General features: G+C 37.3%; 4 protein-coding genes across 4 annotated transcripts; 2 read left to right on the plus strand and 2 right to left on the minus strand.

The window, feature by feature from the left end:
- Window positions 1-1435: 1435 nt before the first annotated feature.
- Window positions 1436-3246, minus strand: LOC141301359 (olfactomedin-4-like). Its single transcript, XM_073831601.1, has 5 exons — window positions 3214-3246; window positions 2941-3099; window positions 2622-2834; window positions 2376-2508; window positions 1436-2263 (listed from the first exon to the last, which is right to left on the minus strand). Exons 1-5 carry the CDS (start codon window positions 3244-3246, stop codon window positions 1452-1454), a joined length of 1350 nt encoding a protein of 449 aa, XP_073687702.1. The 3' UTR covers window positions 1436-1451.
- Window positions 3247-3613: 367 nt separating this feature from the next.
- On the plus strand, window positions 3614-7930 carry LOC141301360 (olfactomedin-4-like). Its single transcript, XM_073831602.1, has 5 exons — window positions 3614-3649; window positions 5758-5880; window positions 5994-6212; window positions 6687-6840; window positions 6922-7930. The coding sequence occupies exons 1-5, from the start codon at window positions 3614-3616 to the stop codon at window positions 7746-7748; spliced, it is 1359 nt and encodes a 452-aa protein (XP_073687703.1). The 3' UTR covers window positions 7749-7930.
- A 6670-nt stretch (window positions 7931-14600) lies between these two features.
- On the minus strand, window positions 14601-16663 carry LOC141302017 (olfactomedin-4-like). The gene is made up of 5 exons (XM_073832210.1): window positions 16602-16663; window positions 16311-16469; window positions 15981-16193; window positions 15714-15846; window positions 14601-15598 (listed from the first exon to the last, which is right to left on the minus strand). The coding sequence occupies exons 1-5, from the start codon at window positions 16632-16634 to the stop codon at window positions 14787-14789; spliced, it is 1350 nt and encodes a 449-aa protein (XP_073688311.1). The 5' UTR covers window positions 16635-16663; the 3' UTR covers window positions 14601-14786.
- A 2154-nt stretch (window positions 16664-18817) lies between these two features.
- On the plus strand, window positions 18818-21512 carry LOC141302002 (olfactomedin-4-like). Its single transcript, XM_073832198.1, has 5 exons — window positions 18818-18951; window positions 19084-19206; window positions 19321-19539; window positions 20296-20449; window positions 20537-21512. The coding sequence occupies exons 1-5, from the start codon at window positions 18895-18897 to the stop codon at window positions 21361-21363; spliced, it is 1380 nt and encodes a 459-aa protein (XP_073688299.1). The 5' UTR covers window positions 18818-18894; the 3' UTR covers window positions 21364-21512.
- Window positions 21513-22641: the final 1129 nt, after the last annotated feature.

Here is a 22641-nt window from a genome sequence, read left to right on the forward strand (position 1 = left end):
ACGAAGAGGTCCACATGGCCAATCTTTTCCAGTCAAACTAAAAAGACATTTATTGAAGTAATAAGCCACTTTAGACACAACATGAAGTGGAGTATATTATTAAAGATACCAGTGTTCAATAAAAAAATTGATATAATTATAATAAACAATTCTTCTGCAAGGGTAACAAAGCAAAAAATGAGTGTGGTCACAAGTATGTGAACATTGGCTATTTTAGTACAGATTTAAATATGGCTCATCCAAAAAAAAAAGCTTTGTAACTGCTTTTGTCTCAGTAAAGCACATAACGTGTAGAATATGTTGGATTGTCTTGTACTTTCCAGATGATCAGGAAGAGACTGGACAGGAACATTCAAAACCAGAAACACAAAAGCAAGAAACAGCACAGTCTGAAGAACCTTCCATCCAAACACCAGAAGGTGCTGGAGTTTGAAGTTTTGTACCTTTTACTGCAGACTCGAAGAAGGCAAATATTAAATGTTTGATGTCCATTCTCACATGTTTGCAATTATTTTTTGTTTGTTTTTGAGAAGCATTCTCTTGGTTGCCAGTAGTAGAACATCTCTGGAGGTCAAGGGTTTGCACACCTTGCAGAATCTGCAAAATGTTAATTATTTTACCAAAATATGAGGGATCATACAAAATGCATGTTGTTTTTTATTTAGTACTGACCTGAATAAGATATTTAACATAAAAGATGTTTACATATAGTCTACAAGAGTAAATAATAGTAGAATTTATAAAAATGACCCTGTTCAAAAGTTTACATACACTTGATTCTTAATACAGTGTTTTGTTTAGCTAAATGATCCACAGCTGTGTTTTTGTTTAGTGATAGTTGTTCATGAATTAAACTACCCGCTATTCCAAGGAAAAATCCTTCAGGTCCCACAAATTTGGTTTTTCAGCATTTTGTGTATTTGAACCCTTTTTCAACAATGATTGTATCATTTTGAGATCCATCTTTTCACACTGAGGACAACTGAGGGACTCATATAAAACTATTACAGAAGGTTCAAAAGCTCACTGATGCTCCAGAAGGAAAAACGATGCATTAAGAGCCAGGGGTGTAAACTTTTTAACAGAATTTTACGTATTTTGTCTAAATATCTTTTTTTCTGATCTTCACCCCCCAGCTCTTAATGCATTATGTTTCCTTTTAAAGCATCAGTGAGCGTTTGAACCTTCTGTAATAGTTGTATATGAGTCCCTCAGTTGTCCTCAGTGTGAAAAGATGGACCTTAAAATCATAGTCATTGTTGAAAAGTGTTCAAATACACAAAAATGCTGAGAAAACCAAGATAATTTGTGAAATCTGAAGGATTTTTCTGAATTCTGCAAGGTGTATGTAAACTTTTGACCTCAACTGTAACAGCTTTGGGAAATAAAACAAACCAGTATTCAATTTGAAACAAGACACTTTTTATTGGGTAGCTGCATTTGAAACGCTTTTAGAAGAAGGTGTCATATGCTAAAAGATAAGCGTCATTATACATGTAGAGTTTACCATCAACAGGATTGTAGTTCAGATTGGCTATTCCAGGAGAAACCTTCTCAAAGGGTAAAGAAAGAGTGTTTATCTCTTGACCAGTGGTTGTATCAAAAGCATAAAACACCTCTTCTTGGTAAGTATTAACATAGCGTGTCGCATACAGGACCCCGCACACCATGAACGTGCTGGTGACGGACCTCTTAAAGAGATGCGTCTTCCAGGTGTGAGTAATATTGAGTGACAGCGGGTCTAAACGACTTAAAACAATGTTGCCGTGGTTCTCTTCAGTGGCGTATATCACCCACACAGCATCTTGATCAGCCTCCAAGTCGATGTCGGTCCAATCACGACAGCTGTAGTAGCAGAAAGGGAACTTGTTGTCGATTCCGGCACCATCCAGTTTCATACGGTTGGTCGCTTGTGTTGTAATGTTGAAGCTGCAGATTTCAGCAGTGCTGTAGCATTGGTAGAATACTGTATTGTTGTACAGAATAGTGCCAGAGCCCTGAACTGCATTTTCGTGGCTGTATGATGGTGCTACCTCTTCATCTTTGTAGTTATCGTTGGCCATAAAGTCTTGAAGAGAATTGTACACTCTAATTGTGTTGCCATCCTTGTTTCCGCTCACCAGACAGTGTTCCCAGTAGCGTTCCTTATGGGTTAGCAGGGCATCACGACCCCAAGCACCAGAAATATAGGACTTGCTGATGGAATTAAGCTTGGTGATACTTGGAGAACTTATTCTGGTCATGATGCGCTTATGACAACTACCTGCAAACAATTTAGGAAGTTTTTTGTTTGTTTGAAACTTTCTGGGCCTTCAGAATTCAGAAAATGGTGTTTGAAAGCAATTACATTCCAAAATAGTCAATAATGTACTTACTTCTGAAATCATTTGGTATGGTCTTACAACTTTGTGCTCGGTTGTTGAGCTCACGTAACCTCTTCTTCATGGTCTCTAGGTTGAAGAAATCATCTGTGTACATCCTCTGGACATCATTTTTCGTCTTATTTAACTGAGAACAACACAGGTGGTCACCATTACTGTTATTATTTTTTAAAAGTACTGCCATCTTCAAATCTAGATTGATCACAGTATTTGTTTGTGATCATGTGTTGCAATGTCTACCTCACTGAGTAGATTATGCGTCTCTTTGTTGGGGTTCTGCGTGTGTGTTTCATTGACAGATTGATGGATTTCCTCGAGTTCCTGGTTCAGCTGTCGCAGATGAAGTGCGCTGTACAGTCCACTTGTGTGAAGGAAGTCAAATGCTTTCAGACGGGCTGAGATGTTCTGAAGAGTGGCTTCCATCATCGGCAGTTCCGCATTTGTGTTCCTTACCTGGAAATCACCTCAGAAAGTTAACTGATATTGCCTTAATTCAAGATTCATTTCAACTGTTATGTACAATTGCAATTGTCATAAAAAGCCTAAGTGATAACTTTACCTTTTCCTCAAATTCATTCAGGGCGTCCTCACAAATTTGGACCTGTCTCGTGATTTCCTCAAACCGAAATGCAGGAAAAGTCCAGACAGAGCTGTTTATTTTACACAAACAGGAGTCATTTTTCTGTTGACCTGGAACTCTCTGAGCCTCGACAGTCACCTTATGAACAAACACAACAGAATATTGTGTCACACATACATAAATTCATACATAAACTTTAAGACACTATGTCTGAAAGGTAGATCCAATTGAAGACACAAAGAGAAAACTTACGATGATTGTGAGGAGCAGTAGGTAGACGAACATGATGACCAAATGGGCTGAAAGACTAGAAATCTGCTTTAAATCACCACACAAACACTAAGATGTTGTAATTTTAGATATTCAAATTTGCAGTTTTGGGGGTTGAAAGGGATGTGAAAAGTGCACATAATGGCTAATTTGAGAAATTCAGGAAGAAATTTAGCTGAGAAACGTCAGAAAAATCAACCACAAGTTCCCCCCAAAAGGTATACATCCCCAGTCTATCATAGATTTTATGCAGACATCTGCACTTTCATTATAACGATTAACAGTATTTTTTTTTATATTCAAATTTTTTTATATTCAAAGAGGATGTGAAAATTGCACATATGGCTAATTTCAGAAATTCAGGAAGAAATTTTGCTGAGATATGTTGGAAAAATCAACCACAAGTTCCTCCCACAAGGTATGTACATCCTCAGTCCATCATGAATTTTATGCAGACATCTGCACTTTCGTTACAGTAATTAACTGTTCTTTTTAGATATTCAAATTTGAGAGTCTTTTGAAGAGGATGTGAAAACTGTGAATATGAAATTTAGGAAGAAATTTACCACCACTAACATTACTACAACAGACTTTTTTATGTTTAAATGGGTTCAAGCCCAGGCTCTGGCTGGGCCACTCAAGGACATTCAGAGTTTTCCATAAGCCACTCTTGCATTGTATTAGTTGTGTGCAGGCCATTGTCTTGTTGGAAGGTGAACCTTCTGCCCTGTCAGAGGTTCTAAATGCTTTCATTAAGGCTATCTCTATATTTTGCTGCGTTAAGCTTTCTTTCTACTCTGATGAATCCCTCAGTCCCTGCCACTAAAAACACTTCCACAGAACAAGACTGCTACCACCTGAGCAGTGGCTGCTTTCCTTCATACATGATGCTTGGAACTGGAGTTCATCAATTCAGAGAATCTCATCTCTCACATACTGAGTCATAAGGAGTATGTTTGCAAATTCAAAGTAGGTTTTCATGTGCCTTCACTGAGGAGAGGATTTAGTCTGGCCACACCGCCATAAAGCCCAGATCAGTAGAGTGCTGCATTGATGTTGGTCCTTCTGTAAGTTTTTTCCATCTCCATATATGACCTTGGAGCTCAACCATCAGCTTCTTGGTCACCACTCAAGGCCCTTCTCCATTGATTACTTAGTTTGGTCAGGAAGCCAGCTCTAGGACGAGTACTGGTAGTTCCAAGCTTCTTTAATTAAGGATAATGGATTTAGAAAAATATGATTTTCTTATTATAGTGATAAAATGTTGTGTTGCAAAAATAAGTATACCCTCCTAAACGAGTATGCTGAACCAAAACATTTCAAGAGAATTTATTGAAAATTAAAAGATGCTGGAATGCAGTTTTCCTTTCTCCAAACGCTTCTCATTTAAACCCAAAATTTCTGTTTTGGTCTCATCTGTCCATTAAACCTTTCTCCAATAGTCCTTTGGCTTGTCCACATGATCTTTAACAAACTGCAGATGGACAGCAGTGTTCTTTTTGGAGAAAAGTGGCCTTCTTCTTGCACACCATGGTTGTCCAGTGTTTTCCTGATTATGGACTCTTGAACATTAACATTAGCCAATATGAGAAAGGTCTTTAGTTGCTGAAAAGTTACCCTTGGGTCCTTTGCAACCTCACTGACTACTACACGACTTGCTTTTGAAGTGATGTGGAGTTGGGGAGGATAACAGTGGTCTTGAATTTCGTCCATTTGTACACAGTCTCTCTAACTGTACATTTGTGGAGTCCAAACTCTTTTAGAGATGGTTTTGTAACCTTTTCCAGCCTGATGAGCAACAACAACTCTTTTTCTGAGGTCCTTAGAGATCTCTTTTGATCAGCTTCCACAAACATGATCAGACTCCCACAAACAGGGCATACTGACACCAATTGATTTAAAAAAAAACTCTCAACAGACTTTAATTTTGCCTTCAAATTAACTTCTAATCTTAGAGATTCACATACTTTTGCCACTCACAGATACATAATATTGAATCATTTTCTAGAAAGAAAAATAAATGACAGAGTTTAGATTTTTGTCTCATTTGTTTGATTGTGTTCTCTTTGTCTACTTTCAGGACTTGTGTGAAAATCTGATGACCTTTTAGGTTATTCTTATGCAAAAATATAGAGAATTCTAAAGGGTTCACAAGCTTTCAAGCAGCACATACTTAATATATTCATTCATTCAAATTATTAGCAGGTTCAGGAAGATGCACTTCCTCAATTTGTCATGTTTTCATGTCAGCAGAAACTGACCAATCCTGTGTTTTTGGCTTTAAATCTGAGCTTGTGTGACGCAAAACTTCTTTATATATAAGGCTTCAGGATACTGACCTGTACCATCTCCAAAATGAGTAAAGCACACATATTGACTTTGATGATCGTCATTCCTTTAATTTTCTCACAGGTAAAAGTTTACATTTTTATCTTTTTATTAGTGTTATCTTTATTTTACATAATTTCTGATATTATGTTTAACATCAGTGTTTATTCAATAAAGCCTTGTTTTTTGTTTCCACAGTCAGTGAGAGGGAAGAACTGTGTGTGTGAGCTACAAAATTCTGATCCTGCTTTTCCTGAGAATAAACTCAACAATGTTGAGTTCACTGCTATACAGTGCGCAAGGAACGTCACTTCAGAAAAGGTAGAAGCATACTGTTGTGGTGTTTAGGGTTGCAAATTAGACATGTATAATTCTGTACAAATCTGTTACTAAAGCAAAATTGTTTCTTGTTCAACTGTTTCTCATGTAATCAGATGACAGAGATTGACAGACTGGCGTTGGGTCTACAACACCGTATCCGACAGCTTCTGGAAAATGTGTCCATGTTGGAAAGAGAAGACAATGGAAATCTGTATGCAGCCGTGTCTCTGCGCATTATTGAATTAGAGTTAGCTGAGATTCAAGAACTTCTGGACAAACTCAACAGAACCAATAACAAAAACCAGCAGCTCAGTGTACAGGCTGCAGAAGAGGTGAATTTATATACACCACATTTACATATTTTTATGTACACATTTGTATAATAATTATATGTAATGTGTCTATTGTGATATATTGCTAAATTAATTACTTACCAAAACTGATCAATTTCAGTCACATATACCTACATTTATAAAACAATCAATATATAAAAATGTTGTTTCACATTCATGTAAGGTTTTGCAGAACATGATAATACTCAAGTTGTATTACATTAAAAGGGAAATGTTTTTTAAATTGAATTAAATGTAAATATTTATCTAAATGAAATATCAAATTTGAATATTTAATTTAATTTCTTTATTTTAAGAGCTACAAGTATTAAATACTTCCTAAACATTATATATATATATACATTAATTAATTATTTACCTTTACTGTTTGTTTTTGACTGTTCAGGTCGCCGATTCCTTAATACTATTTAGTAAATGATGTGCAGTTTGCTAATTCCTGTTTAATTACTACAGTTTCAGGACATGATAGACACAATGAGAGAGCTAGAGAAGTTTGATCACATGCAGGTGATGGTGAAACAGCGTGAGAACGAGCTCATTAAGAGGGATCTGGAACGGTGCAAAGAAGAGCTCAATAGTACATCACCAGCCCCTACACTTTTCCCAGGTACGCAAACTAGTTTATCATTATCATACATTCACAGCTGAAGTGTTAAAGTATTAGACTCATATTTTTTTTTCTTTTCAGGTCTCTGTGGTGTGGGCCATGTGGTCAATATATCAGTCTCTACAACATATTCCCTTACAGAGTACGGAACGTCCTACCCTTATGGTGCTTGGGGTCGAGATGCAAATCCTGCTCCAGGAGACGAGAACAAGTACTGGCTGGTGGTCCTGACAAGTAGTAATGCATATGGCAACTTTATCCGCCAGTATAGTAGTTTGAGTAGTATTATGTTAGGAATAGCACCGACAGATAAATATATATCAGGCTCCAACCCCACCACAAACACAATTCAGGGGGCAAACATGGTCATGTACGGCAATTCGCTCTATTATAATTGTTACAACACATACTCCGTTTGTCAGTTCAACTTGACAACACAATCTGTCAGTTCTGTGGATTTACCTAGTGATACAGGTTACAACAGTAAGTTTCCATTCGCACACCTTGGCACAACATACGGCTATACTGATATTGATTTTGCCACAGATGAATCTGGTGTCTATGTTATATACGCAACCACAAGCAACTTCGGAAATGTGATTATCAGTAAAGTCGAGACTAGTAACCCGCCAGTTTTGAACCAAACATGGTCCACTTCTCTTTACAAAACGACTGCCACAAACACCTTCATGGCGTGCGGTGTGCTTTATGCTACCCGTTACCTGGATAAAGAAACAGAACAGATCTTTTACTCCTATGACACCAAAACAAACAAAGAGCGCTTTGATTTGAAAATTAATATCAATAAGAAGCAGACTAATATTGAATTTCTTAACTATGACCACAGAGATCATTTACTGTATGTCTACAGTGACGCCTACATTATAACTTACAAACTCGTCTTTTAGTAAGTCTCCTGTAGTAAATTTTCAAGTGTCGCGGTTTTTAAACACATACCAGGTAACAAACCCAAATGAATTTAAGGTAATGAATTCAAATTTAGTATTTACAAAATTTGCCATCACCATTTAGGCATGTGCATTTACTGTAAATAAATGTGATTTTACATGTTTTAGATGACAAAAATGTTCGTTTTGCAGGACATAATGTGTTTATATGTACTACACAATTTGATTAAATAAAATATGAATGAAATGAAATGTTAGTGCTGGATAATGAAGCTTACAACCATGAACACTAAACACTGATGCAGAACATGCTTATATCACACCTGATTTAAATATACATATGCTGATTTTAAATTATTGAATGCACACACAAACAGATTATATAATATTCCAAACTTTCACATATTAACCATATATATACACACATATGGACAAAAATCAAAAAATATCTTCTTCCATGTTCCACAGATCAGTGCATCACAGGTTTGGAACGACATAAGGGTATGATAGAATTTTCCTATCTGTCAGTCGCTTCAACATTGTGTTAAATTACTGACACTAAGGGTCCACCTCTGATGTTTCAGAAAAGGCCAATAAAAATTTGTAAGGGAAATCTGCATGCCAGCAACAAAAAAGCAGGCTGATGTGCTCCAGTTAGGCCCCGATCACACCGAATGCGTTTTTGCAGTGAGAGGCGCCTTTTTTGAATGGTTTTCTGTTGGCAGTGAGCGTTCTGCGCGCTGCTTATGTGCCCCGGGCACCTCGCGTTTTCACCGCCTGCTGCGCCTTGTGTTTTTGCACAAGCGCTCTGAGCGCCTAAAGTTGAAAAAAAAGCAACTCTGAGCGGAAAAACGCCTGACGTCATTCGCGTTTTTTCCATTGTCCAATCGAATGAATGGAGAGGCGGGCCTTCTGTTGTGGTGACGAAAGTTTACCATTGCTTAAAAAGTCCGGAGACTGCAAGAAATGGAGGAGAAACTTTTGGTGTCTGTCGTGGTTAACCCGGAGCTGTATTTTTTAGGGTTTCTGCTAATATGACAGTTTAATTAACAGCAAAAACCAAAGATTTTAGAGCGCTGGCGCTATAATCCTTTGATTTGACTGACAGGACAGCTGTTTTGGTCGTTGCCTAGCAACATTAAAAAACAGCAGCACACTGCTCTTTTTTTAAAAGTCACCAAAAAAAGGCAGTGCTGTGCACCTCGCTTTTTTAGAACTAAAAGACGCGTTCAGTGTGATCGGGGGCCTAATTAAGCTTTGTTCTTTGGAGCTGAGTAGAGCTTCTCTCTTATGAGCAGAAGTGAATCTACCATCCGTTCACCTCTCTGCATGTTCTCAGTTCTTTTTAGGACATTTCAGCAGACTCTCTTTAACATGCACAGATAAGTGCAGGGAGTTCCCCTGGGTGCTTTAGCAGCAGACTAAAAGAGGCAGTTTATACTCTAAAAGAGCTACAAAGCAGATTCCATCTTTTAGAAGATGCATTTTCGCCCATGTCCTTTTGAATGTGGCCGATTGAATGCCTGGGCCATACTCATGCTGAGACCCTCCTGGGCTGGCAGAGGTCCTTAGCCCACCAGCTGGCCGCTAAGAACCTTAGCAAGGCTTTGAAACAGCCCTAAGATGGGCAACCCAGCGAAAGAAAAACGACCAATGACCTACCGTGCCAGGATTTGAGACGGGTCTCACATCTGGTGGGTCTCACACCCGATGGCTCTTTCAGCATTAGCAAATGAGCAGTCTCCTCCTTCCCTGACTCACTCTCAAACACCCATTGCTTTTGGACCTTATCACCATAACTGCCATGGATCGAACATTTGCACTTAGTATATGAGAACTTTTTTGCTTTGCATTCTGCTGCAAAAGGTCTGCTCGGAGAGACACAAGTAAGGTGTTCTGCTACAGCGTTCACCACGGTTTCTAAGAGTTCACATGGCTTCCTGATGTGGTGGGCCTTGTTGTGAGTCACCCACAGGTACACTGGACATTATACCTTTATGGCAGAGCTTGAATGCATGGCTAACACTTTCCAACACATCACACTGGCTCTTTAGAATGATCCGGCTTGGCTACATGATCCAGTTCAGCCTAGAGTTGTTGGCTGTGCTGTTAGCCCTTAGGAGTTTTTTGGCCACTGATCCAGGGCAAGGACCTTCTGTCTCAGGGGCAGGGTGCACTCTAGCACCTGTGGCCAGATTTCTGGAACTTACTTGTCTGGCCCCTAAATGAGATGAGGAATTCAGAAGGCTGTCAGCAGTGGTGATAGCTACAGTCACTCAAGAAAGATCCCCCATACTAGTCCCCCCAGTTTGCCTTGAAGTAGCACCTTTTCACTACATGGTGTTTTCCTCAAGGTGAAGACCCACGGAGGGCCTAGAGAAGTGGTCTTATAGGCCTTACAGAGAAATCTGTTTGAGTCAGTCAAACTCAGTGCCCTCTCCAGAAAGACAACTTTCCTATCCGTGCTCACATCCATCAAGAGGGTGGGGGCCTACAAGCCTTACATTGTCCTAAGATCCTGGCTAGGACCTTAATGTGCTTCTTTTTGAGCCACTCCTTTGTTGCCCTGGTTGTGTGTTTTGGGTCATTGTCATGCTGGAATACCCATCCACGACCCATTTTCAATGCCCTGGCTGAGGGAAGGAGGCTCTCCTCCAAGATTTGATGGTACATCTTTCCTTTTCCATTCCATTGCCTCTTTGATGCGGTGCAGTTGTCCTGTCTCCTTAGCAGAAAAACACCCCCAAAGCATGTTTCCACTTCTATGTTTGATCGTGGGGATGGTGTTCTTGGGGTCATAGGCAGCATTCCTCCTCCTCCAAACACGGCGAGTTGAGTTGATGAAAAGAGCTGGATTTTGGTCTTATCTGACCACAACACTTTGACCCAGTTCTCCTTGGAATCATTCAGATGTTCATTGGCAAACTTCAGACGGGCCTGTACATGTGCTTTCTTGAGCAGGGGGACCTTGCAGGCACTGCAGAATTTCAGTCCTTCATGGTGTAGTGTGTTACCAATTGTTTTCTTGGTGACTAATGTCCCAGCTGCCTTGAGATCAATGATAAAATCCTCCCATGTAGTTCTGGGCTGATTCCTCACCATTCTCATGATCATTGAAACTCCACAAGGTGAGATCTTACATGGAGCCCCAGACCAAAAGCTGTTGTAACCTTCTCACCAAGCTGCCTAGTGATGGCCTTGTATAGGTCTACAATCTTGTCCCTGACATCCTTGGACAGCTCTTTGGTATTGGTCATGGTGGAAAGTTTGGAATCTGATTGATTGCTTCTGTGGACAGGTTTCTTTTATACAGGTAACAAACTGAGATTAGGAGCACTCCTAATCTCAGCTCATTGCCTGTATAAAAGACACCTGGGAGCTAGAAATCTTGCTGATTGATAAGGCATCAAATACTTATTTCAGTCATTAAAATGCAAATCAATTTATAATTTTTTTGTTTTTCTGGATTTTTTTTTGTTATTCTGTCTCTCACTGTAAAATAAACCTACCATTAAAATTATAGACTGATCATTTCTTTGTCAGTGGGCAAATGTACAAAATCAGCAGAGGATCAACTCACTTTTTCCCCTCACTGCAGCTCGTTGTCTACTTTGGTCGATGTCAGAACGGGATGACTGTCTCCAATCAAAGAATGGCCCACTGGATTGTGGATGCCATTATATTGGCATATTTAGGGCAAGACTTACGATGTCCTAGTATGTGAGCTGAGCTACACCTTCACAAGGTTTTATAATCTCTGAATAAAGCCGGTTTTTGTCCTGAGTCTTGATACCAACAGGTAAAGCTCGGACAATTGGCTTGGTGTAGAACTTGTGCTCAGTGCCTTACCTTATCAGAAGTGATGTGCGCTTGTTTGTTCAAGTGAGTTCCCCATGCTTGGTGAACGAAGGACAATGTTTCTACTTCTAAACAAGTGATAAGATGCAACTGATAAAGGAACACAAATAACAAAGCACAAAAAATGAGCATTTTATAATTGTACAGTGATTACAATGTCTATTTAGGGAAACATTTTACTATTGATGTAAAATTACATTGTCTTTTAATTTAGATTAGAATCAGACTGCAACAATAAAAAGCAAAACAGATGACCTACTCAATCCAAAGAAAGGAAGACGTCTCTCACACTTTTATCAGTTGTTTCATATGTTGCCACACAAACTTGTTTATTCTGAGATTATAGTGTCCCTTTCAGAGATGAGTCAGTCTAATATACACTTTGATTATTGTCAGGTAAGCATGATAAAGTCACTTTACAATTAATTAACTAAATAGACATGATAGACATTAGATAGAGACATTTTTGCTTTTATGTGAAATATAGTTTAATTACTTATTTTTTAATTACCCAAATTATTCTTATTTTTCCTGTTTTTCTTGAAGCTCTCAGATATGACGGACACAATGATGGAGTTGGAGAAGTTTGATTTAGAAGATATCAAAATGACCAAATCAAGAAGAACCTGAAAGATCTGAAGATGAGCTCAAGACTTCATCAACATCTTCTAAAGTTTTCCCAGGTAAGCTAAAGACCCCAACAGTCCATTAACTCAAGCTTCCTGTGTTAAGGTTGGGTAAAAATATTTTTTCTCTTTAATGGTTATCTTCGTTTAAAAAACAGTTTTGCCTTGTGTTCAGTTGACTTAAAATCAGCTGAACTGACACAATTTTTGAGCATTTCATAACAATTTAATTTCATTGTGTGAGAACATGGCTGTTGGTGCTGTCAAAGAATAATGAAAATGTCTACTTTGTCCACCAATACATCACCTTAAGCAGCCTACTCTTCTACTAGGTATTGGACCAAAAGATACAGACATATCAAGCTCCAACCTCACAATAACCAAAGTTCAGGGGCTAAACATTCAAAATTCAAAAATTTTAAAACCCATAAATTAGGGGTGTGCAAAGCAGCCGGTATTTGTATCTGTATTTGTATTTGTTGAGGGGGGGAAAGTATTTGTATTTGTATTTGTATTCGAGTAAAAATCAAAATAGGTTTAAAAATCCTGTTTTTTTTGTGCGCTAAACTTTTAATTTACGTTATAGTGTAAGTATTCTTTAATTATATCCATTATAATAATTATGGATATGCAATATTGGTTGATGTTTTTGAATATGTAACAAGGAACGTCATTGAAAAAAAAAAAAAAATAACATGACAGCCATTACCTCATCCATGGTTAAACCAACTAATAAAATACCATTATGAACATTATGAACCCCACCACCACCTGTCCTTGTTGGAGGATGCTGAACAGACAGAATTAAAAGAAAAATGTTCTTCTTCTGAAAGAACTTCTTTCCCGTGGCATCTGCCGTTGCTAAGCAACCATGACCTGATCTCTCAATGACGACTCGGAAGTTTCAGCAAAGCATAAATGGATTTCCAGCATTAAAAATCGCTTGCATTAGCTCTGCTATTAAATGTCTTTAAAAATGTTTATTCATGTACAGATATGATCAGCTGTTCCTCCAACTTGGCTGTTTTTTCAATGGTATAAGGGAAAGGGTGAAGCTGATTTGTTGGTTCTTGTCACATGACCTGCGTGCGCATGTGGCATTCTGAAAAGTTGAGATGTATTTATCCAAAGACTAAAGAATATTTATCTCGATGCGGCGCGGACGCGCCTGGAAAAAACGAGCGCGTAGCACCGTGTGAGCGTTGCTTTCATTATGAGCGCGCATACCGCGCGTCTACATTTGAAATAACGACGAACTTTAGCGCGCATTTGAACGGCCCCTAATAGAATAATCTCCCGATCAAACTCTGCTTCCCAAAGTTATAAACCAAAGACTATAGAATACTGCAGCTGCCGTTAGAAGTCCGGTTGCTATAGAAACGATCGGCGCTCTAAGACGTGCGCTCACGTGAACCATATTTGTGAGGTAGTTCTTGTTGGGTTTCTTTGGAGATTTAAAATATGAAATTTAATCCTAAACTTGGTGAACAGTTTTGGAGAATTCGATGTTTCCCCATTCAAAGAGATAGGAGCTGCACTTGCCTGCCCGAGAGGCGTTTCAAAGATGGCCACCGAGTGACATGACTTGCCTTAAAGGGACTTTGTTATAAACCCAGTTAAGGTACAGAAATATATTCATCAAAAATAGTGACGCAGTGAAGTCTTTTTTCACCCAGCCGAGTCTTCTCTGTTGCTGTGTGGAGCAGCCTGTGTCAGTCACCTCTTTTACCCCCACCCCCGACTCCTGAATGTCACTCACTCATTCATGCGGGCATACACTGACTGCGGTCTCCTGAGGAAACGCAGCTTTTTTGATAGAAAGTTTTTCTTGTTCCCGAATACAAATATTTATTAAGGTATTTGTTCGAAATAAGTATTCGTTAAAAACACGCTATTTGTGCCTTTCCAAATACCGTACTCGGGTTCGGCTCCACCCCTACCATAAATCATTGACCGCCCACCAGCTGCGAACCATTGAACAAAGTGTCTATAGTTTTTACCTGATTTTGGATCAGTTTTATAAATTTGCAGACATTTGTATAAAAAAAATGGTAGCAATAATCTCTTATTTGCAAGCCCTCATAAAACAAACAAAACCCCTGTAAATTAGTAAAAGAACACATATTATAAGGCACTTTCATATCTAGCCTAATTGCATTTATTATTACACTTTCAATAAAACATTCGCAATGGGTTTGTAAAAGCTGCTTAATGCTTTTTGTTGCATCTACAGATTTTAAATATATTTTTGTTGCACTGACACAGCAGGCGTCAACAGCATGTGGCAGCATTTCGAGCCCTTTTGTTCAGTTGTCTCAAAGATTACAGTAGAGTAATTAGTAAAGTTGTAGAAAAGGGGACTCACATGGGCTGTTTAAACTAATTTATTGTAATGACAAAATTAGACAAAATGGCTCAACTAACTCACTTTAAAAGTATTACAATCACATAATGATACAGCGTAAAGCTTTAGTCCAACCACCGTAGATATTTTGAGATTATCTGCATGCTGTGAACTGTATTGCACATTTATTTAGCTGGCTATGAAAGACCCTCAGTTGAAGGTATCATATGCTAAAAGATAGGCATCATTATACAAGTAGAGTTTACCATCAACAGGATTGTAGTTCAGATTGGCTATTCCAGGAGAAACCTTCTCAAAGGGTAAGGAAAGATTGTTTATCTCTTGACCAGTGGTTGTGTCGAAAGCATAAAACACCTCTTCTTTATAAGTATTAACATAGCGTGTCGCATACAGGACCCCGCACACCATGAACGTGCTGGTGACGGACCTCTTAAAGAGATTCGTCTTCCAGGTATGAGTAATATTGAGTGACAGCGGGTCTAAACGACTCACAACAATGTTGCCGTGGTTCTCTTCAGTGGCGTATATCACCCACACAGCATCTTGATCAGCCTCCAAGTCGATGTCGGTCCAATCACGACAGCTGTAGTAGCAGAAAGGGAACTTGTTGTCGATTCCGGCACCATCCAGTTTCATACGGTTGGTCGCTTTTGTTGTAATGTTGAAGCTGCAGATTTCAGCAGTGGTGTAGCATTGGTAGAATACGGTATTGTCATACAAAATAGTGCCAGAGCCCTGAACTGCATTTTTATCGCTGTAGGATGAGGCTATCTGTTCATCCTTGTAGTTCCTGTTGGCCATGAAGTCTTCACGTGAGTTGTACATTCTGATTGTGTTGCCATGCTTGTGTCCGCTCACCAGACAGTGTTCCCAATAGCGTTCCTTACTGCTTAGCAGGGCATCACGACCCCAAGCACCTGAGACATAGGACTTGCTGATGGAATTGAGCTTGGTCATGCTTGGAGAACTTATTCTGGTCATGATGCGCTTATGACAACTACCTGCAAACAATTTAGTAACGCCATTTTAGATTTTGTTAGAACTTTTCGGAATTCAGAAAATGGCATTCGAAAGCCATTATGTTCCTTAAAATAGATAGTAATGTAATGCACGTACTTCTGAAATCATTTGGTATGGTCTTGCAACTCTGTGCACGGTTGTTGAGCTCACGTAACCTCTTCTTCATGGTCTCCAGGTTGAAGAAGTCATCTTTGTACATCCTCTGGACATCATTTTTTGCCTTATTTAACTGAGAACAACAGACGGTCTCATTAAATTGGACACCTATGTTTTTTTATATTATTTTTATATTATATTATTTATATTATGATTTGAAAGATTTGAAAGAAAGGAGTTGAGAGAAATGTTTGTGATCATGTCTACCTCACTGAGTAGGTTATGCGTCTCTTTGTTGGGGTTCTGCGTGTGTGTTTCATTGACAGATTGATGGATTTCCTCGAGTTCCTGGTTCAGCTGTCGCAGATGAAGTGCGCTGTACAGTCCACTTGTGTGAAGGTAGTCAAATGCTTTCAGACGGGCTGAGATGTTCTGAAGAGTGGCTTCCATCATCGGCAGTTCCGCATTTGTGTTTCTCAGCTGGAAGTCAGTTTAGAAAGTTAACTGATGTTTTTCTCAGTTGCATTGAACATCATTTGAAAATCAATAGTGTCTATTTAGTTCTAATTGTCATTAGAAGCTTAATCGATACTTTACCTTTTCCTCAAACTCATTTAGGTTTTCCTCACAGATCTGGACCTGTCTTGTGACTTCCATAAACTGCACAGCAGGGAATGTCCAGATAGAGCTGTTTATTTTACACAAACATGAATCGGTCTTCTGTTGACCTGGAACTCTCTGAGCATCAACAGTCACCTTAATGTACAAACAAATCAGATTATTATATCATATGTAGGTTCTCTCATATTTTCTCTTAAGAGTAATGTTATTCAGAGTTGTCAGAATGCTAGAAAGTGAGCTCATTCAAGACACAAAAAGAAAACTTACGATGACTGTGAGGAGCAGCAGGTAGACGAACATGATGACCAAGTGTGCTGAGAGACTAGAGATCTGCTTTAAATCACCACGCAAGCACTAAGATGATGCAATTTTAAATATGCAATTTAGCATTTTTTGGGGGCTGTTGAAGAGGATATGAAAATTGCACATATGTCTCATTTCTGAAACTCAAGAAGAAATATAGTTGAGAAATTAAGGAAAATTCCACCACAAGTTCCCCAGTAAAAATTTTACCACCTCAGGTCATCATAAATTTTGTGCAGACAACTGCACTTTTATAACAGTAATAAATGGAATATTATACCACACATCCCATCCAATAAATTGCAATAAGCTATGTGCTTTGTTACTTTTAAAATAAAACAAAGTCTCAGATTTCAAATTCTGTCCATTTTATTACAGTATTCAAACAATAAATGCCATTTTGGCGCTGTTTAATGTTGAGTGATAGATTGCTGTAGCACCTCAGTTCAAGAGAAGCTGATCATCTCCATTTTAATACCAGTTTCAGCACAAAATAAACATGAATAAACATTAAAAGTTATGTTTAAAAAGTCTGTATCCTGTTTCATGTAATTGTTCTATCAGTGTTTAACCGCGCAAAAATGTCAGTATAACAGCTTGTAAAAATGTCACATAAGGTCATTTACCTCAGGAAAAAAAAACAGTGACCATAAACTCCTTAGTCAGCTAGACAAAAAGAACTCTGGAGAGGAGCGTTTTGTTAAATATATGCACCATATAACATATTCATTATCAATTTTACTGTTCTTCAATGTTAATTTATGTTTGAGTAAATCCGTCAAGTTTTTATGACAGCCACCGTTTCAATGTTTATATTTAAAAAAACTAACTGGAGTAGAAATATAATTATGTTATTGTAACATTAGTATTATAAACACTTCATGTAGGCAATTTAAGTGTTTGTAAACAAATCAGTTCATTTTACCCTTAAATACTAGTTTTGTTTTGTTTTGACCGGAAATGACACAGGCTTCTCCCAAAAGTTAATAAGACAATGAACAATAGGCATCATTGTAAAAAAAAATATTTCTCAGCTTTTATTTACATTTGAACAAAAAGTGGCATGTCCAAAATTATTCATACCCTTTGCAAACTGTCACAGTCTATGGGAAAATCCAAAGTTCTATACCATTCCAAATAGTCCAAGCTGTTCTAAAGCATCCTAATTACCCTGATTCATTGGGAACAGCTGTTTTAATCAACTCAACAGGTGAAAAACAGAAGCTCTCTGCTGTTGGTTTGCGGACAGTCATGGCTAAGACAAAGGAGCTCACTGAGGACCTGCGGCTGCGCATTGTGGCTGCTCAGTCCGGAAAAGGGCTATAAGACCATATCTAAATGTTTTGAAGATCCAGTGGCTACAGTGGAAAGTATTATTAAAAAATACAAAAATAAAAGCTGGTAAGCAATTATAGGAAGCATTTGATTGCTGTAATAGCCAATAAAAGCTTTTCTATTGATTATTGAGAATAGTTTGAATAATTTTCAACATGCCACTTTTTGTTCAAATATAAATAAAAGCTGAGAAATATTTTTTTTCCACAATGATGCCTCTTGTACATCGTCTTATTATCTTTTGGGAGAAGCATGTGCCATTTCAGGTCAAAAAAAAAAACTTAATATATACAAAGTAAACTATATCAAATTAAATCGCAAGGTTGTGAATCAGAATCGAATCATGAACTTTGTGTCAAAACCCAGCCCAATACATATATATTAAAAACCAACCATATACACACAAAATACATATATATTATATTACATATATTTCTTAAATATATACATGTAATATAATATTTCTAACTTTTTATTCTCATGTCAGCAAAACTTGTATTCTGCTCTGCTTACAATTGATACAATGATTTTTTTTTTTTTTTTTTACCTTTTTCTAATATTGGTGAAAGTTACAAGCTACATAAGACGATCAAAAACCAGATGTACAGAAACATCAGACATCAGAAAAAAGAAATTCAAAGCTGAGTTTGATGGTTTAATAAAAAGTTAAATATAATATATAAATATTAATATATAAAATACATCTACATATACATTTCAGTGTATGAATATCTCATTCAGAACATTTGAAGGATCATATGATGCACTTCCTCATTTTGTAATTTTCCTAATATCAGCAGGAAACAGTTGGCTCATTGACAAATCCTGGGTTTTTGGCTTTAAATCTGAGCTTCTGTCATGCAAAGCTGCTCTTCATTTTTAAGACTAGAGGATACAGGATAGGACCTGTCCTGTCTCCAACATGAGTCAATCAAACATATTCATTTTGATGGTTCTCATTCCTCTATTTTTCTCACAGGTAAAATTTAAATGTCCATTATGTTTATTTAACATTATTTCTGATGCTACTTTTTAATATATTTTTTTTCAATAAGGTGTAAATTTGGTTCTATGTTTGATTTACCTATGCACTGTTATTTCATTCCCACAGTCAGCAAGAGGAAAGGGCTGTGTGTGTGAGCTACAAAATTCTGATCCTGCTTTCCCTGAGAGTAAACTCGATAACGTTGAGTTCATTGCTACACAATGCTCTGAGAACATCACTTCAGATAAGGTAGAAACATGTCAAAATATTCTATTGTTTAGGGGTGCAAATCAGGCATAATTCTGTATAAATGTATTACTGAAGCAAAATATTTTCTTATTTGATTGTTTTCTATGTAATCAGATGACAGAGATTGACAGACTGGTGTTGGGTCTACAACACCGTATCCGGCAGCTACTGGAAAATGTGTCCATGCTGGAAAGAGAAGACAATGGAAATCTGTATGCAGCCGTGTCTCTGCGCATTATTGAATTAGAGTTAGCTGAGATTCAAGAACTTCTGGACAAACTCAATAGAACCACCAACAATTATCATCAGCTCAGTGTACAGGCTGCAGAAGAGGTAAATTTAAACGCTTGATTCTTCCTGCTGTTCTTCAGACAAATCCTTTGGTTTTTCAGCATTTTTGTGTATTTGAACCCATTTCAGCAATGTCAGTATGATTTTGAAATCCATCTTTTTCACTGAGGACAACTGAGGGAAAAAATGCTGCATTAAAAGCAAGGTGTGTAAACTTTTGAATAGAATAAATATGTGTCCATTTTTCTTCTTTTGTCTAAATATCATATTTTTTCTTTAGTTCTCCCCTTCATAAGCTACAGGACATACTTACATAAATTTACCCCGATTTTCAAATTTCAAAAGTTTTTACCCCTCGGCTCTTAATGCATTGTTTCCTTCTGAAGCATCGGTGAGCATTTGAACATTGTGTAATATTTCAGAAAAGATGGATCTCAAAATCATACAGTCATTGTTGGAAAAGATTCAAACACAGAAAAATACTAAAAAAATAAAATAAAAAATAAAAAATTTGTGGGACCTGAAGGATTTTTCTGAAGAACAACAGTGAGTTTGTGTAAAACGTATTTTATGTGAAATATCTTATTCAGGTCAGTACTAAATGAAAAAATATCTTGCATTTTGTATGATCCCTACTATTTTGGTAAAAATAATTAACAGTTTACAGATTCTGTGAGGTGTATGTAAACATTTGACCTCAACAGTATGCATAAATAAGTCACATCAAGAAATGAAAAACTACGAATATTAATATTAATTTTAACTAATTTTTTGATTACTTAATCCCACATTCTACAGCTTGAGGATATGGAGGAAACAATGACGGAGCTGGAGAAGTTTGACCATGTGCAGGTGATGGTGAAACAGCGTGAGAACCAGCTCATTAAGAGGGACCTGGAACATTGCAAATCAGAGCTCAATAGTACATCACCAGCCCCTACACTTTCCCCAGGTACATATGAACTAGTTTATCATAATTACATTACCACAGCTAAAGAATCAAAGTATTAGACTTACATTTTTGCTTTTATCTTTTTAGGCCACTGCGGTCTGGGCCGCATGGTCAATGTATCAGGACCTATAACGTATTCCCTCACGGTGTACGGAACGTCCTACTCTTTTGGTGCTTGGGGTCGAGATGCAAATCCTGCTCCAGGAGACGAGAACAAGTACTGGCTGGTGGTGTTATCAAGTAGTAATGCATATGGCAACTTTATCCGCCAGTATAGTAGTTTGAGTACTATTATATTAGGTATAGGACCAACAGATACATATATATCAAGCTCCAATCCCACAACAAACACAATTCAAGGGCCAAACATGGTTATGTATGCCAATGCGTTCTACTATAACTGTTACAACACATACTCCGTCTGTCAGTTCAACATGACGACTCGTACTGTCAGTACTGTGGCTCTACCTAGTGATACAGGTTACAACAACAAGTTTCCATTTGGACATCTTGGTACGACATACAGCTATACTGATATTGATTTTGCCACAGATGAATCTGGTGTCTATGTTATATACGCAACCACAAGCAACTTCGGAAATGTGATTATCAGTAAAGTCGAGACTAGTAACCCGCCAGTTTTGAACCAAACATGGTCCACTTCTCTTCACAAAAAGACTGTTACAAACACCTTCATGGCGTGCGGTGTTCTTTATGCTACTCGCTACTTGGATAAAGAAATAGAAGAGATCTTTTACTCCTATGACACCAAGACCAACGAAGAGCGCTATGATTTGAGAATTCACATTAAGAAGATGCAGACTAATATTAAGTATATCAACTATGACCACAGAGATAATTTGCTGTATGTCTACATGGATGCTTACATTGTGACATATGAAATCATGTTTTAACAAGATTTTTATTCATCTTGGTTTTTATACACCAATAAATGTAATGATTTTACATAGTTGATATGCTAAAATGATTGTTTTGAAAATGGGAAATCATTTACTTATGTATCACACATTTTGGTTCCCGAAATAAAATTTGAGTGAAAATATTAGTGCTGATTTACTAAATCATCCAGACACTAATACATTTGCAGAACATAACGCTTACATTATTCTTGATTTAAATATTTATTCCTGGATGCGTAGTGATATACAGTTAAAGTCAAAAGTTTATATACACCTTGCAGAATCTGCAAAATGTTAATTATTTTACCAAAATAAGAGGGATCATACATAATGCATGTTATTTTCTTAGTACTGACCTGAATAAGATATTTCACAGACGTTTACATAGTCCACAAGAGAAAATAATAGTTGAATTTATAAAAATGACCCCGTTCAAAAGTTTACATACACTTGATTCTTAATACTGTGTTGTTTCCTGAATGATCCACAGCTGTGTTTTTTGTTTAGTGATAGTTGTTCATGAGTTCCTTGTTTGTCCTGAACAGTTAAACTGTTCTTAAAAAAAATCTTTCAGGTCCCACAAATTCTTTTTTTTTTTTTTTTTTTTAGCATTTTTGTGTATTTGAACCCTTTCCTTACTGTATGATTTTGAGATCCATCTTTTCAAACTGAGGAGAACTGAGGGACTCTTATGCAACTATTACAGAAGGTTCAAACTTAGGGTGAAAACTTTTGAACAGAATAAAGGTGTGTAGGCTAAAAAAATTTTCTTATTTTGACGAAATGTTTTTTTTTTTTTTTTTTTTTTTTCATTAAGTACTGCTCTTCAGAAGCTACAGAAGATACTTACATGTTTCCTAGAAGACAAAATATGTTCAATTTACCCTCATCTTCAAATTCAAATTCAAAAAGTTTTCACTCCCTGGCTCTTAACATTACGGATTTTTCTGAAGAACAGCGGGCAGTTTAACTGTTCAGGACAAACAAGTAACTCATGAACAACTATCACTAAACAAAAAAACGCAGCTGTGGATCATTCAACACAGTTTTAAGAATCAAGTATAGGCTTTGTGAACTTTTGAACAGGGTTATTTTTATAAATTCAACTATTATTTTCTTGTGTGGACTATATTTAATTGTCGTTTATATGGAATATTTTATTCAGGTCAGTAGCCTACTAAATAAAAAATAACATGCATTTTGTATGATCCCTCTTATTTTGGTAAAAATAACTAAGGTGCATGTAAACCTTTGACTTCAACTGTATATGGA

The sequence above is a fragment of the Garra rufa genome, chromosome 25, assembly GCF_049309525.1.
Source record: "Garra rufa chromosome 25, GarRuf1.0, whole genome shotgun sequence".
Taxonomy (NCBI): Eukaryota; Metazoa; Chordata; class Actinopteri; order Cypriniformes; family Cyprinidae; genus Garra; species Garra rufa.

Coding starts and splice junctions, on each gene's coding strand:
- LOC141302017 (XM_073832210.1), bottom strand. CDS start 16,634: ATGTTCGTCTACCTGCTGCTCCTCACAGTCATC. Junction 16,194..16,310: donor TAAATGAGTTTGAGGAAAAG/GTAAAGTATCGA, acceptor ACTGACTTCCAG/CTGAGAAACACAAATGCGGA. Junction 15,847..15,980: donor CGCATAACCTACTCAGTGAG/GTAGACATGATC, acceptor TGTTGTTCTCAG/TTAAATAAGGCAAAAAATGA.
- LOC141301360 (XM_073831602.1), top strand. CDS start 3,614: ATGTTGGAAAAATCAACCACAAGTTCCTCCCACAAG. Junction 5,881..5,993: donor GGAACGTCACTTCAGAAAAG/GTAGAAGCATAC, acceptor TCATGTAATCAG/ATGACAGAGATTGACAGACT. Junction 6,841..6,921: donor AGCCCCTACACTTTTCCCAG/GTACGCAAACTA, acceptor TTTTCTTTTCAG/GTCTCTGTGGTGTGGGCCAT.
- LOC141301359 (XM_073831601.1), bottom strand. CDS start 3,246: ATGTTCGTCTACCTACTGCTCCTCACAATCATC. Junction 2,509..2,621: donor CGCATAATCTACTCAGTGAG/GTAGACATTGCA, acceptor TGTTGTTCTCAG/TTAAATAAGACGAAAAATGA. Junction 2,264..2,375: donor CATACCAAATGATTTCAGAA/GTAAGTACATTA, acceptor AATTGTTTGCAG/GTAGTTGTCATAAGCGCATC.
- LOC141302002 (XM_073832198.1), top strand. CDS start 18,895: ATGAGTCAATCAAACATATTCATTTTGATGGTTCTCATTCCTCTATTT. Junction 18,952..19,083: donor TTCCTCTATTTTTCTCACAG/GTAAAATTTAAA, acceptor TCATTCCCACAG/TCAGCAAGAGGAAAGGGCTG. Junction 19,207..19,320: donor AGAACATCACTTCAGATAAG/GTAGAAACATGT, acceptor CTATGTAATCAG/ATGACAGAGATTGACAGACT.